Source organism: Mastigoproctus giganteus, chromosome 4 (assembly GCF_048544385.1).
Source record: "Mastigoproctus giganteus isolate SK-2022 chromosome 4, ASM4854438v1, whole genome shotgun sequence".
Classification (NCBI taxonomy): domain Eukaryota; kingdom Metazoa; phylum Arthropoda; class Arachnida; order Uropygi; family Thelyphonidae; genus Mastigoproctus; species Mastigoproctus giganteus.
This window is the reverse complement of record NC_143578.1, coordinates 227,166,230-227,182,108: the sequence shown is the minus strand read 5'-3', so window position 1 is coordinate 227,182,108 and position 15,879 is coordinate 227,166,230. Positions and strand designations below refer to the sequence as shown.

The 15,879-nt window shown below is 37.7% G+C and overlaps 1 protein-coding gene across 2 annotated transcripts in view; it reads right to left on the bottom strand.

Annotated features, from left to right (window-relative positions):
* LOC150087454 (uncharacterized) overlaps positions 1-15,879 on the bottom strand; it is a 244,669-nt gene that overhangs the window by 27,449 nt on the left and 201,341 nt on the right. For both annotated transcript variants that reach the window (XR_016546847.1, XM_090371195.1), the window contains exons 5-9: positions 8,318-8,477; positions 7,972-8,072; positions 7,698-7,829; positions 5,632-5,723; positions 2,738-2,819 (exon numbers count right to left, since the gene is read on the bottom strand). Coding sequence is in view for 1 of the 2 variants with exons in the window: in XM_090371195.1 (XP_090227321.1) it covers positions 2,738-2,819; positions 5,632-5,723; positions 7,698-7,829; positions 7,972-8,072; positions 8,318-8,477 (567 nt within the window). In the remaining variant the exon portion in view is untranslated. The remainder of the gene's footprint in view (positions 1-2,737; positions 2,820-5,631; positions 5,724-7,697; positions 7,830-7,971; positions 8,073-8,317; positions 8,478-15,879) is intronic.

The window sequence follows — 15,879 nt, the reverse complement described above, 5'->3', positions numbered from 1 at the left end:
ATAAGGAATTCGTGCCTCAAGGACAAACAGTTAATCAACAGTATTATCGTGAGGTCCTTGAACGACTCAGAAAAAGGGTTAATTGTGTCCGGCTGGATATTGCAGACTCTTGGATACTGCATCACGACAACGCTCCCTGTCACACTGCCATTTCCGTCACCGAAGTTTTGACCAAAAAGGGTATTCCAGTGGTTCCGCAGCCCCCATACTCGCCGGATCTGAGTTCGTGTGACTTCTTTTTTCCCAAGCTCACATTCCACCTCAAAGGTCATTTTGGAACTGTGGACAACATCCAAAAGATCGTGACAGACCAGCTGAAGGCACTTTCAGTTGAAAACTTCCAGCACTGCCTGAGAGTGGGAGCAACGTTTCCGGCGATGTATTTCCCAAGGGAACTGTTTTGAAGGGGATAATGTTTATTTGTAGTTCAGTTGTTAATAAAAAATTTTATAGCACCAGTCTCATTACTTTTTAGCCACACCTCGTATATCAATAAATTGAAAATTAGTAATTTGAAGTAATAAAATTTCGCCTTCAGATCTATTGGCAGTAGTCGAGTGGAATAATAGTATACGCGTTTGAGTTTGCCGTGAACTCATGTGGCCATTAATTGTGGTAATGTACTTGTATTCTCTATCTTGTAAGCTCTTCTGACCTTTATTACTATCTTGGAGTATAAACCCAAAAAGTAATAATAATTCCCCTTGAATTAATAGGTTTAAACTGTAGGTCTAAAAAAATTATACACACAGGTGCACCTCGCTTAACGACTGGGTTAGGTTTCTCGAAATCGAGTAGTAAAGTGAAAAGTTGTTAATGAATGGCGATATTTCATATACTTGCCTGTTATAATGATAGATATATTCCTTGAAAAAAAAAAAAAAGATAGTAACGAATTTCTTCAAGTAGTTTTCACCTCATCAAAGTAACTGAATCCAAGTTCGCACGATAATATTCCGACAAGAAACTCATCAGTTGTCATTACAACATAAACTCACAAATCTGGAAATCTTCCAGAGTGGTCATACATCTTCTTTGGAGCTTTACTGAGGGGTTAAATGTTTGCAACCTTCCAACTACTTCAGAAATAGCTCTTTCTTCTCTTCTTTTAGTTTCGGTACAAAAACGGATCGTAAGTTTTACTATAAATGTTTATTTGAATTGGTAGTAGTAGTAGCAGTAGTATTTTTAATTTTATATGAGCATGTTTCAGCTGATTAACAGAAAGGTTTGCAGGTATTTCATAGGAAAAATCTATCACTGTATGAAATCTGTCGTAGAAATGAAAATATGCCCATTACATGATAGAAAAAAAAAAGTAGTTATAATACAGGGTGATTCGAAATTACACGTCCTGAATTCTACATTCTACAGTAGGTTCCTGACAACGAAAGGAATCGAAAATTCTCTCATGAGTTTCCCCCCCCCACCAAAATAACCTAGATTTTAGAAGTGATGTTAAAGTTTCATAAAATCACTTCCGCTATTACAGAAATAGAAGAAAAATAACGCGATTACTCTGGAATACAATAAATACGGTAAAACACTCACGACACAACATGAATTCAGAAAATAAAATATTAAAAAAAGCAGGTCTGTTGATTCAGGGTACTACTTTCTGCATTTAGTGTGTAGGATGACATGCAGGTCTAATCAAAATCTCGCGTTGTTTGATAATACATTCACAACGGAACGTAGTACAGGAAGCATTCACAAAGGGGTATGTCAAATTAGAAAACAAATTGTGTTATTTGGAGTATTGCTTTAATTACTTCCTGATACATTCTGAATCATTCTGTATATAAATAATTAGAATATTAAATATTCTTATGATAAATTTTACAACGTGAACTCAATTTATCCATAATATAGTGCTTATTGGATTAATACTGTGCTCAGTGGATTTTCCGTGTCTGGATGGGTGGATTTCTTGTTGTGCTCAGTGGATTTCCTGCTGGATATATCTTACTCCGGTATCTAATAAGATACCGGAGTAAGATATATCCAGCAGGAAATCCACATTTTGCAGTATCTTATTAGATACTGGAGTAAGATATAAAAGGAATATAATATTTATTCTTCAGAAGTTAAATTAAAAGTAAGATATATCCATGCGTTATAAACTAGTAAAAAATTGATTTATCTATAGGAGAAACTAGATTTTTTTTTTTTTTTGGGTTCTCCAGAATTTAATACTGTAGGTAACTTTCATTTTTCACAAATTTAAACTTTTGTGATCATCGTTTTTTTTATCGGTTTTTGTTTTTGCACATTTGAGGCATCTGCAGTGGTGGTGACCTTCCGTTGCCTTTTAATTTTATGGCTTTGGATCTCTGTAATGAGTCCTTTTTAGAAATAAAATTATTAATGAATGTATCATTATGTGCTTGCGTAATTAACGAGATCCTCTACTTCAACTAGCTTATGTAAAAGTCGAAGGATATTGTTTCAGGATACTAATTATCTTTGGCTCAAGACCCCGGGTGCCTCGAGTACTGGTATGTTCTGTGCAGCAACACAATGTAATGAGCAGATATCTGCCTACTTTGATTAACTAGGCATACAAGAGTGCCCACGAAGCCGTGTTTCTTTTGCATACCAGTTCTAGTTGTAAATCGAGTAATACACTTCGTTTATTTTGCAGTGACTTAAAGTTAAACCTTTCTATTTGTACTTTCGATAAAGGAATTTACATGCTATAAATAGTAAAAAAAATGGAGAAAATAAAATTATTTACCTTAAATCTTCCGAGGAACTCCCTCTGACGGGTGATATCGGTAGCCAGAATGAGAGAACGAACATGGTTGTAGATTTCATTCCTGTTTAGTAAGCATATTTAGAAAAATATAGCAGCATTTCATTTAATAAATACATGATAAATTCATTTATGAAACATATACATCAATTTCAACACAGAGTTGCCGTTGTTACTTAATAATTATCTAATAACTATTTCATATTATATATATATATTGGAGACTATATATGTTGTTGATTTTAGGCGCATCAGCAAATTATACCATATTGCGGCATTATCGTATGTCTGTACAAGTGTATTCATGGGCCGATTCGCATGTTGTGCTGGCAATAAAATCTGGAATAATTCAGCTTACTCAACCGCCTGAGGTCATCTATCTATAGCTCAGACTAAAGACCCTTTTAGAATTTTTTTCAGTCTATAGCGGGATTAGGACCCAGACCCACATCTCAAAATGAGTGACAAGTAGGAGAAACCACTATAGTGGTCGACTCGATCTTCGCAAGGTTGAAATAATCAACAGCTCCGTAATTACTGTATTCGTTCTTCGCTTGAGGCCCTTCGTATTCAGATCCCAATGTTGATCGTAACAAAGGAACCCGTAGATAAATCCTGTTATTGGTTCCATTATTTTGCTTAATGTTGATCGTTGGCACGCATCTATGAGGCATTAATTGCTCGTCGACCCCAGGAGTACACAACTGGTTTCCCTTCCCTTCTTTTCTTTTCTCTCTCTCTCTCTCCCCTTTCCCCCAATGTCGAGTATGATGTGCCACTACGTTATATTCCTAGCATTTGTGGGTTACATGGTTGTATTTCTGCCTTTTGGGGCCCTTTCCGGGGAGAAGGGGAATACAGCTCCGAAAGCTCCTCTGTTTTGAGCGTACATTTTATTGATTTTATAATTAATTGTTTTATGTGCAGTTTTTATATTTTTAATATCTGTATATTTTATCGATTTTCTATTTTTATTAAAATTAGCTTTTATTTGTTCTTTATAGTCAGTGTGGAAAATTTTTTTTTTTTTTTTTATTATACATTAGAATCTCAAAAATCTGGAACTTTTTGAATATTTCTCCAAGAGTAGTAATCCAAACAAGGGCAGAGCGTAAAGAGGCTGGTCGGACTTTAAAAAAAAAGACCCCACAGGTGTTGAATTTATGTGTTAATTATTAATCCATTGATAATTTTCAAATATCAATTCCTTTCTGTTTTATTTGTGAGACATTTAGTATTTGTATTAGTAAATATCAGTATTAGCCATGTGGTGCAAACAAGGCTGCTGCATCACCCCCTCCCTTTTGCTGCATCACCCCCCCCCAAAAAAAACAACAACAAACAAATAATAAAATAACATAATTAAACATAATAAATAAACTACCTATTTGACGTTCACCTTACCCACAGTGGCAACTTATTCCAGTAATTAACAATTTGCTGGCTAAATAAAAACTGCTTACAATCCAATCTAAATATCTCCTAATAATTTGAATTTATGACCCCGAGTTCTGGAATGGGTTAGAATGCTTGGTTCCAAAGCTCTGTAGAGCCCACATATTGGTGTCTTTCGTATGGAGGTCCTTTTGCCGATATCACTAGGCGCGTTGTTAGTCTTTGGACTTCTCAAGAAACTTCATGTCTTTCTTTTGAGTGTGGCCTCCATACTTGAGCGCAGGCTTACCATTGCCTTGTTCAGTGGTGTTATGACCTCCCTATCTATAAGCAAATATTCGATAAATCATCGATAGGACACCATGGACCTTCTTCGCCGTCTGCCTACACTGCTCGGAGAACTTCATGTTCAACCGTATCGTAACTACTAAATTCATTTCTTCTACCGTTTTGACTTTCACCTTATCTACGGTGGCAACTTATTCCAGTAATTAACAATTTCTTGGTTAAATAAAAACTACTTACAATCCAATCTTACACTTGGCGAACAAGTGTAAGACCTTGCATTTTACTGCATTAAAACATAGCTGTGTCACTTTTCTGACCATTTCTGAAATCCATCTCAGTCGTCCTGAAGAAGCTGCTTAACGCTTATCATTCACTAGTCTACCGACCTTGACATCATTTGCAAATTTTTACATCACGTCCTCTATCCCTTCGTTGATGTAATTTAAGAAAATTAAAAACAATAGTGGTCTCAGTACCTATCCGTGGGGTACGTACCTCACTTCTTACGTTAGCTCAGTCTGAAGAGTAACCATTAGTTACAACTTTCTGCCTCCTGTTGTGCAGCCACTCTGCGTTCAATTTAAGGATTTTTCCTGTAATTTCAACATGTTCCAGCTTATACAGTGACCTCTCATGACATACTGAGTCAAATGCTTTACTGAAATTCAAGTGAATAAGTAAAATATTTACTACATCCAGCTCATAAGTGACCCTGTCAAAATAACCAACCAGACCATTGGTTAAACATTTTAATAGTAATTCACAGTATAGTTTAAGGATTCTTAAGGGGATTTTATTGTTGAAATCATATCGCACTATTCATACCTTATATTAAAATATTGGACAATTGCAACATCCAAAACGGAGCCAGCATTCGAACCAGCGACTCTTATTTCTTTGGCAAGTACGTTCACTACAGCATTAAGCCAAATTAACCCAGCAGTACGGATTAACATTTTGGCTTAGCATTATAGATTATCCTTCCTTGGAGGTTACATTGATCAGAGTTACTTTACTTATCAAATAATAACGAATTACCCCTCTGAATACCTAGGCTATATTGCATAACTTTCAAACACTTGGAATTTTCAAAATCCGCAAGTTAAATAATAGAAATTTAAATATTTTATGTGATTGGCTAAATGCCTTCCCTTTTTAGTTATTATAAACAAGAATAATTAAAATAAACTTACCATACTTCGTTATCAAGATGATCAAATATCCCGGACTCTTTAAGACAGGAAATGGCTGTTCTCCAGTGATGATTTTCAAGAACAGAAGCATTCTGAAATTATTAATAAAAAAACGGGTTTTGGTTCTTGCATCTGCTTTTGATTTCAATTGCCATATAGATTAGATTATTATATTTAACAAACAACCATAATTCCCATTTAGGAATTTTACTGATTCGCTAGCCTGACTCTTGGATAAGTAAAGTTCTTATCCTAGAGATTTAGTCATTCAAGCGAATCCGTGATGCTGCATGGGTTAAGAGTGACGGCTGTATTTAGGAAAATAAAAGCTGATTTTAATAGTAAAAATGGGAAAGAATGTACTTATAGGAAAAGGCCTATGGGTTGTTCGATAGCTAGATTTCAGCGCCCTTGTTGGAAGTTAGCAGCATTAACTCGTAACTACGATAGACAGCGCAAAACGTTAATAAATCGTTGAGTTTAAAAGAATCAAAAGTTTAGTCGGAATCCACAGTCACTACTACAGCAAGACGACCCTCTGTAGTCGCATAGAAGAGCGAAACGAAGCTTACACATGAAGATAGTTGTGACCAAGACATAAAATCTGAAGCATGGAAAAGCAGTTGTCGCATCGAAGGCCAGAGGCATGTCTAAAACCATAACTCCCTCTAGAATTATTCGGAATTTTTCAGCCCTCACAATTTGAAAATCTACCCCCGGAACACACACACACTGCACGAAGAAGGTTAGAATTGACTGTGTCCAAAGTAATCGAAAAACTCAAAAATAACCAACCAGCAGATGTGTTCAGAGGTCGTTTTGAAAGCGTATTTAATTTATAGGAATTTATTGTAAAGAATAAAATTTTAGTATGTCACACTTATAGTAATACTTACTTACTTGCTTAGTCGATCCTCTTATATCAGTCGGTGTCGAGGTTTCACAGAGAGAGAGAGAGAGAGAGAGAGAGAGAGAGAGATCGCCATCTTTTCATGTTACGAGCAACGGTTCTGCCCTGTTTCCAGACCACTCCTCTCTCGGCCAGGCTGTTGTGGATGTTATTTTCCCATTTCAATTGTCGCTTCCCTCTTGGTCGCATTCCAGAGGGTTTGGCTTCATAGGCCAAGAGTGGAAACTGGTTGTCGTCCATTCTGATAACATGGCCACACCATCGAAGTTGGGCTTCTTGGATCAGCATTTTAAGTGGAATTACGTTCAATGCAGCCCGTATAGTTTGATTGCGGACTCTGTCTCGTTTTGTTTTCTGTTTCATTCTACGAAGACTCTACTTCTGTTCTCTCTTGGCAGCTGCAGTCGGTTCCGATGCTTATGGAAAGAGGGTCCATGACTCACAGCTGTATGTCACGGTTGATACATAGATGGACTTGTACACAGCTAACTTGGTCCCCTTGCTCACCTCCTTCTTGCTGATAAACCTTCGGTTTATGGCATTGTACAGGCACTCTGAGGTTGCAATACCCGGATGGTTGTATGTTGCTCTTTGGACCATTCCCGCCACATCTTCACTATGGCGGTCCTAGAACAGCTGACAATGCCTGCGGTTGCTAAGATGCTGCGCCTCTTTCCCCCACTCCACTCAATCAAACGCGGCAAATCATTTTCCGTTCAAACTCCCGTCAGGTCCTTCTCTTTCTCCATTTCACGGGCTTCGTACTGGCGGACTGATAGACACAATCCGTGCCGTCACTGTATATGCTGTGCCGGTCGGTGATGTAACTCCTAGGTGCAATGAGATGCATTCATTCGTGGAGGCAGGGGTAAGGTTTGACTGATACACAGATTACAGAATTCAAACATGAATAAGTAATAATAAATAAAAAAATTTAGTTGGTTAAAAGATTGTCGATAAATTTAAATGCAATACTTTTGTCTTGGCTCTTTATATCGGGAATATGTTTATCTGGATATGAAGTAATCTGAAACAGTCGCTAATGAAACTATCCGAAAAAAAACATTTCCGTACCATTGATGTTGTATGCAAGACAACATACAGGCAACTAGACCTCTATTAATGCAATTGAGAGAAAACAGATCTCCTTAATTACCTGATAAAGACTAACCAAATGATTTGATGTTGCTACAAGGAATGCTTGATTAACACCAGGATGGTCTAGATCATGAGCTACAGCAGCGATGAGAGATGCCATGGCTTCCACCGGTGTTAAATAAGTTGCAATCTGCAAAAGAAGTCACTCGTTGGAAAATGGCAACTTTTATTTTCATAATAATATAATGGTTAATGTTTTTAAACTTATATATAATAAAAATATTTCGGGAAATGAATGAAATAAGGCTAACTAACAGAATATATTTCCTTACCTTGCTTTCCTGTAGAAAGCAATGCATAGCTTGAGTTACATCTGCGGCGTGTACAGAATTGTGATAGGGATTTTGACTGTGATACGTAGATTCCATGACATCTGTAAAAGGTGAAATAAATGTTGGAAAACGGATGAAATATGATAAACTACTGAACTACTAATATTAATTAATCTTGTGACGTATTAGAAGTTTGCTGAAGAGTTTTAGAATTATTATAAATCTGTTCAAACTTTAGCGAATGCGATATAAATTTCAGGTGTTTCTTTTAATGGGATTATTGACAGTCTTCTTATGCGGTTACTACCACTTTTGCATTTATTGAAAAAAAAAAAAAATTACTTACTGAAACATCTCCAGATTTTCACAGGATCCAGACGAAAAGTGTTGAAGAACCCGTATGACTGAAAGAGATGGATTAAAAGGACGGACAAGGAGCGCCCTCCTGTGGCAACATCGAGGCTGAACGTGTTAAACGACCACCGTCCACAATTTGACAGTAATGCCTAATGATAAAAATAGAAATTGAAGTGCTTTTAATTAAGCACTCCATTGTGCTTTCAACAGATTATATCATCTCATTAAATAATTATATTGTATTTGCTAATGAGAGTGTTTCATCGTTGCGATGAATCACACAGGATTAGCTTGATTGAAAGACTTTATCAATTGTCCAGGTCTTAAATGCATTTATTGTCATTTCAATTATTTAAAGGTAGTAATAAAAGAAAAAAATGTGTTAACCCGCATTACAAATACTTTTTTTGATGGTCTTAAGCAGAAAATAGCGTTGGACTGAAAGAGACTGCAGTTGGTTTGAGATTTGGTAAACGAAACTTTATTGGTATTTATTTCTGCAGGTAATTCTCGGGAAATACATATACAGAAAGATCAACCTGATTGCTCTATTTTTAGAGGTTTGTGGGAACGGTCTCAGATGTGGAAACAATATTTTGTTATATAGGATTTATGGAGTTAGTATCTGTTGAGAAGAAAAGTTATGTCCACTTCGAAATGAAGCCCTACACGACTTATGTTATGAACGCCAGTATTTTACCGTACGAAAGGCTATTAAAAGTAACACTATAAGGGACATATTACAGCGTTATATATACACCAAGTTGGTTTTGCATTAGCAACACCTACCAAATACTTCGTGGGTCCACCTTTTGCCCGTAATACAGCCCGTATATTTAGCGAATGCGATATAAATGGCTTGTACTCAGTGGCGGATTTCCGCACAGGCGCACGAGGCGCGCTCACGGGGCCTCTTAAATCGAGGGGGCCTCAAATCTCAGGTCTCACAAAAAAAATAAATTTGTTTCATTTAAAATTTTTACTCATCTTTATTACCGTTACTGAATAAAACTATAATTTAATATGAGAAGTTAGTAAACTCTTGTGCGAATATCCCTACATATTATATGAAATATCTATGCGAACTAAGTGAATCTAAAGTAGAATACATATTATCATTAATGCTTAAATTAAACAATTTCAGTTTTTTCCTAGTGGAGGTAATTCCACGAGTGAAGAACCCTGTGACGATATTGCTCAAGAAACGATATTAGATTTGTTCGCGGAGGCAGTTCAAAATTATTCGCAATTAATTGGGAACCAATAAGCAAGCGCAGTAGTCTTTTAAAGCCTCTGAAATCACTACTTCGCTGGCTCACATGTAACGGAGCATCGTCTTTTTAATAGCTTTCGGAACTAATATTTCACTCATGAATCTTACAAATTACTAGAGTTTGGTGTGGTTGGTGTTTTAGTGTAGGAGTATTTTTGTTTTGTTATCAAGTAAGTATCTGTAATATCTTATGTATTTATCAAAACTGAATTGTTTGACGGGGCGTGACATTTATAGCAAGCGCAACCAAAATGATTAAAACCGCAACACCAAATCTGGAGCGCGTGCTATAGTAAAAACGTGCGCGTAGAATGCACACTGTAGTGGTACCGAAAATATTTAGAGGGGGGCCTCAAAATTGAATTGCGCCTGGGGCCTCTCAAGTGTTAAATCCGCCACTGCTTGGACTCCACTTGGCATGGACTCAACAAAGTCGGTGGTCCTGTAGTAGTGGGTTTCAAAATGTGTCCAGTAATGCCTGAACATTGTTAGTTGGATGGTAGTTGCATCGAATGTCCTTTTCCAGTATGTCCCAAACATGCTCATTTCGGTTGAGATGGGCGGCCATGTGAGTATGGAGAATTCATTGCCATGTTCCTGAAACCAATTAGCAACCTTCCAGGCCTTGTGGCATGACGCTTTGTCTTATTGGTAGATGCCGTCATTGTTTGGATACACTGCATCAATGCATCTCATCATGAAGGGATGTATTTGGTCGTTGGTGGCTCCTAGGCATTTGCCCATCTCCACCTTGTTCATCTGTGGTGGTGCAGAACCTTTGCAGAGCGGGCCTGAAAAAGTGTTTGCACTCGAGTGTCAGCCTAATGTGCTGATCTGGGTCCACTATCACCTGTAGTGCTGAAACACATAAAATCCCGCACCCACGGAAGATAGTGCAATATCGGTGGGCGCCAGCAGTCCTTCTCCCAGGTTGCCTAAACCAGGGAGCCAGAGAGGGGAAAAAAAAACAAACAAACTGTGTTAGTAATTATTTTACTTAAGAATTTCTGATATTTTACCTTACTTGAATTTAACTTTTAGATATTACAACGCAAGGAAATTTAAAAGTTAAAATTTTAACTATATACAAAAGCATTTAACAGTAGGCTGGTGGCAAGTAGTCACGATGAGACTGCTGCCACAGGAAGCATGTTATATTCGTCACTTCCGCTCCGAGATACACAGCAATGAAATACATTTTTACAATCTTCCTCGAGAAGAGGCGTACTGGAAGCAGGTGGTAAAGCCAGTAGCATCAACAGAGAAAGAGCCGCAATGAGACTGTTTCTCTATAAAGCATTGATTCTCATGCAGGAAAATTTGATCAAAAATTTAATAGTGATGATTGCTATGAACAGCCACAATGAGACAGTCACAGCCCATTAATATTAGCTGGTCCAAAATGACGTTACTGAACTTGAAATATCAACCTTACAAGAGACCACTGCCACGGAAGAGCATAATGAACCTCGTCATCCTCTCAGTCAAAGGTACTCAATAATTAGAAATCTGGCTTTTCAATCTTCCACAGAAGAGATGTACTGGATTGCAGATGACAAAAGCAGCATCTGGTGTCAGGAAGGAGATAAACAATGAGACAGTGACTCTATAATACATAATTTCACAATTCATCACTCGCAGTCAAGTCTAGGAAATAATTTGATCAGAAAATTAGGAGTGATGAAAGTTGCTGTGAACAGTCGCAATGAGACTGTCACGGTACGATTTATATTATCTAATCCAAAAGTGGCGTTTTTGAGCATGTAGTTTGAATTTTATATTGAACTATGTGGTGTCGGATCAGTATGATATCTATTTCCAGAGTTCAATAAGCAGGAGGTTACAAGGTTCAAATAATGAACTTTTTTTTTTTTTTTCTCAAGTATCCCAAGAAGGTCTTCGTCCTGGCATTGATATTTTTATTATTTACATTGTTTACTTGATATTATTATTATTATTAGCTACATGGTGTAAGGAAGCCTGAAGCTTATGCTACACCAACCAAAAAAAAAAAAAAAAAAAATTCCCGAGTTACCTAGAGAGAGAAAGAAACAGACACAAAAGTATTAGTATTAGTAAAGGCTTTCTTGCACCATGCGGCCATAGTAATGGCCGCATGGTGCAAAAAAGCCTTTGGCTTATGCTGCACCAGCCAAAAAAAAAAAAAAACCCGAATAAAACAATGATAAAATAAATAATAATAATAATTAATAAAAGTAAAGGAAATTAAACCTATCATCCCATGCGCTTCCCTCACCCGAAGGTACTATCTAGATGACTTTTTGAATTTCCCCAAACTGTCAGCCTCTACCACCCATGTAGGCAACTTATCCCAGTAATTTATAACTCGCTGGCTAAAATAAAACTTCCTGCAGTCCAATCTAAACATTCCCCCCTTAACTTGAATTTATGTCCCCTAGTTCTAGCATCATTTATAATCTTGAAAATTTCGTCCTCATTCATTTTACTGATTCCTCTCAGAGCCTTAAACACCTCAATCAAATCTCCTCTAAGGTGTCTAGTTTCCAAACTCTGCAACCCACATATTCGAAGTCTTTCTTCATAAGGACGCCCTTTTGCCGATCTCACCAGGCGAGTTACCCGTCTTTGCACCCTTTCAAGAAGCTCGGATGTCTTTCTTTAGGTACGGTCTCCATACTTGAACACAGTATTCCAAGTGTGGTCTAACATAAGTCTTATATAATGGGATTATCACGTCCCTATCTCTACTTGCAAAAGTTCGATAGATCATCGATAGGACACCATGGGCCTTCCTTGCAACCTGTTTACAATGCTCAGAGAATTTCATGTCTGACCGTATCGTAACACCCAAGTCCCTTTCCTCCAGTACTGGGTTTAGTTGAACTCCACCAAGTGAATAAGTTATTTTGGGATTACTGCTTCCCAGGTGTAATACCTTACACTTTGTTGGATTAAAGCATAGCTGCCATTTTTCTGACCATTCCTGAAGTCTATGTAGGTCTCTCTGAAGAAGCTCAGTATGACAGTGATCATTAACTACTCTACCAATTTTAACATCATCTGCAAATTTAGACATCACGCTCTCTATCCCTTAATGTCGTTTATGAAAATTAAAAACAACAGTGGTCCTAATACTGATCCTTGGGGAACCCCACTTCTTACATCAACCCAATCTGAGAAATAGCCATATATCACAACCTCCTGCCCTGAAGCCATTTTGCTATCTATCTAAGGATTTTCCCAGTGATTCCAACCTGTTCCAGCTTATAAAGCAACAGCTCATGTGGGACTGAGTCAAAAGCGTTGCTGAAATCTAAATAAACAATGTCGAAATTATTCCCTAAATCCAGCTCGTGAGTGACCCTTTCAAAAAAGCGAACCAGATTTGTTAAACATGATTTTCCCTTTACAAAACCATGCTGAGTATCCTTGAGAATTTCAATTCGATCCAAATGATCTTGAATTCCACCCTTGATCATTGCCTCCATGATTTTCTCTACCACTGAAGTCAGACTGACAGGTTGATAATTTCCCACTTCACTCTTAGAGCCACCCTTATGTATGGGAGATACATTGGCACTTTTCCAATCCAAGGGAATCTCCCCAGAGTCTAATGATGCTCGCATAATTAGCCTCAATGGTTCAATGCACTCACTTGCCGCCTCCCTTAAGATTATAGGGTATACTCCATCAACTCCAGGAGCCTTACCGGCCTGTAGGCTCGAAAGTTTTTTCCATTCAATTATATTGCGAAATTTCAATATCATTAATTACATATTTTTCGACTTCGCTTCCACAATTTCCCATTGCCACAAAAGGTTTTTCATTTGTAAATATCGATGAAAAATAATTGTTGAGTTCATCTGCAACAGCAGCTGGTGTATTTAATACTATCCCCTTTCCCTTACGTAAAGGTCCGATCTGGTTTGCCCTGCTCTTCTTGGCATTTATATATGTGAAGAATTCTTTATCCCCCCTCTTTGCTCTGTTTGCTAGTGATTTCTCATAAACTGCCTTTGCCTGTCGAACCTTTTCTGTGGCTCTATTACAGATCCAGTTACTTATACATCAAGTATACTTATATTGAACTTATTCCTAGTGAGCCTGAAAATGAGTCCCCAAGGATCGCTATTCCCCACATCATGTACCATGTCTTGCTAAGCTTTAACTTTACATTTTAAAATCTGCTGACGGTAATACTTCCTTGTCAGCTTATAAAGATCCCTATTGCTCTCTTCTTCTCCCCCACCCCTAGCTCTAAATCTTTGGTATACTTTCCTTAGATTAAAAACCTCCCTTTTGATTAAGGTCAAATCAGCTGACCACCATGGAACAGCTTTATCCCTCTCCTTTTTCTTCCTGGCAGAAAAATTAAGAGCATTAGCTAAACAACTTTGCACATAAAATACGAACTCTGATGCTGACATGCTATTTAATTCTCCCATGGTATAATCAAAGCTAACAGACAATGACCCTTTAAACTTCTCCCAATCTATTTTTTTATAATTATACCTTTTATAATCATTAAAAGCCAATGAAGCGTTTCCATCACAGGAGTACAATAACTTAAAATCAATGACTCTATGATCACTGTTTGTCAGATACATTTTAACATCCCAATCAACAATTTTCCTGCTTAAGTTAACTGATGTCATTTTCACATCTATATTAGAGGAACCGTGTACATTATCAAATATACTTGGCTCTCCCCCAGTAATTCAACGCCTGCAAACCATAACTGTTCATAAATTCTTCTAATAATAAACCCCTTCTATCAGTAGTACCACTATACCATAGATCTGATTTGGCATTTGCATCCATAGCAAAAACCACACTCTTACCTTGTACAAAGCTCATTACATTTTCCATATATTGGATTGATAACTCCATTTCCAAAGAGGGAGGACAATATAATGACACTACATAAAAAGAAATCTGTGGGGTTGACACAGAAATACATACACCCCACTGATTACATAGACTAGTTATAACTGTAACAATTAAATCCCTATTCAATACTACAATAACTGCCTTAGGTTTGGCATCTAACCCTTGCATAATCTGGGCTGTCACCGGAAATCCTGTCACTTTATAATTTTCACCGAAGGTAGCCACATGTTGCTCTTGAATACACATTATATCATAGTTATCATGTACCCCAGCTAACCCGACCTCTTCATTTACTGCTTTGGCTCTCTGGCAGTTTATCTGCATAATCTTAACATATTTCCGATTTATACTGTTTTCAACGTTTCTACATAAAGAACTGTCTTCTGCCCTACTAGAGTTATTGATTAACGGTGATCAGAGAACCCAGCGCATGGCACGGAAACAGTCTCGAAACTATAACACTACCGCCTACAGCCTTTCGAAAACCAACAGTGCATCTAAGTGCCATGGCTTCATGTTGCTTTCTCCAAATGCGGATACGCCTATCAGCATGATAGAGTTGGACATGGGATTCATCAGACCAGGCACCAAATTTCCACACGGCTGTTGACGTGCCCATGCAAGCCACAGTTTCTTGTATCTCGCAGTGAGCACGTAACCATATTGGCTATTGTCGAGATACTGGCACCTGCACGTCTTGTCCCCACATTAAATCCGCGTTCGAAGTCGGAACGATTTCTACGCCCACCCATTCTTCCTCGTAGATATTCAAAAACTGATAATCACGTGTGTGAACTACAATCTTATATTAGCCGTCCACAACTTTGAGCCTTCATCAGCCTCAGACCAGTTCATACAAGGGAACGTTGCTAATGCAAAGTCAACTAAGTGTATATGAACAGGTCTGGCGTTTAACTGCCTACGGAGTTCTCTTGACGTCCATAAACGCACTTATTGAAAGAAGGAAGCTTCGCGCGTTTGGTTTTTGGTGGGACGATTGCAGTACCTAATGCCAACGTCCCTAAAGCCAACTTGTAAGTGAATCTGGTTTAGAGAATATGACTTCTATGTGTTTGCTTATTTCAGACCTTCAGAGAATTTTGATCTGAATTTAATTGAACTTGTTTGGGACAAGCTGGAACTCAGGTCTGGAAATGTAGGCAGTAATGCCAAATTCCAGACCGAGAGCTGTGTCCGCGCATATTATTAATTTCTTTAGTAAAATATCCCCCCCCCTCAAACATTACTGGTATCCGCATACTTTTGAGAAGAGACTGCATGACTTTATGTAAAGAGTAAAATCCATGGGGTGGTAAGTGCTCTCTTATCCTTAAAAGCAGCAAGTATTGTGCTTGCCTGCATTGATAGGCTGTTAGTAAAGATGAATATGCAGTGATTAAAGTAAG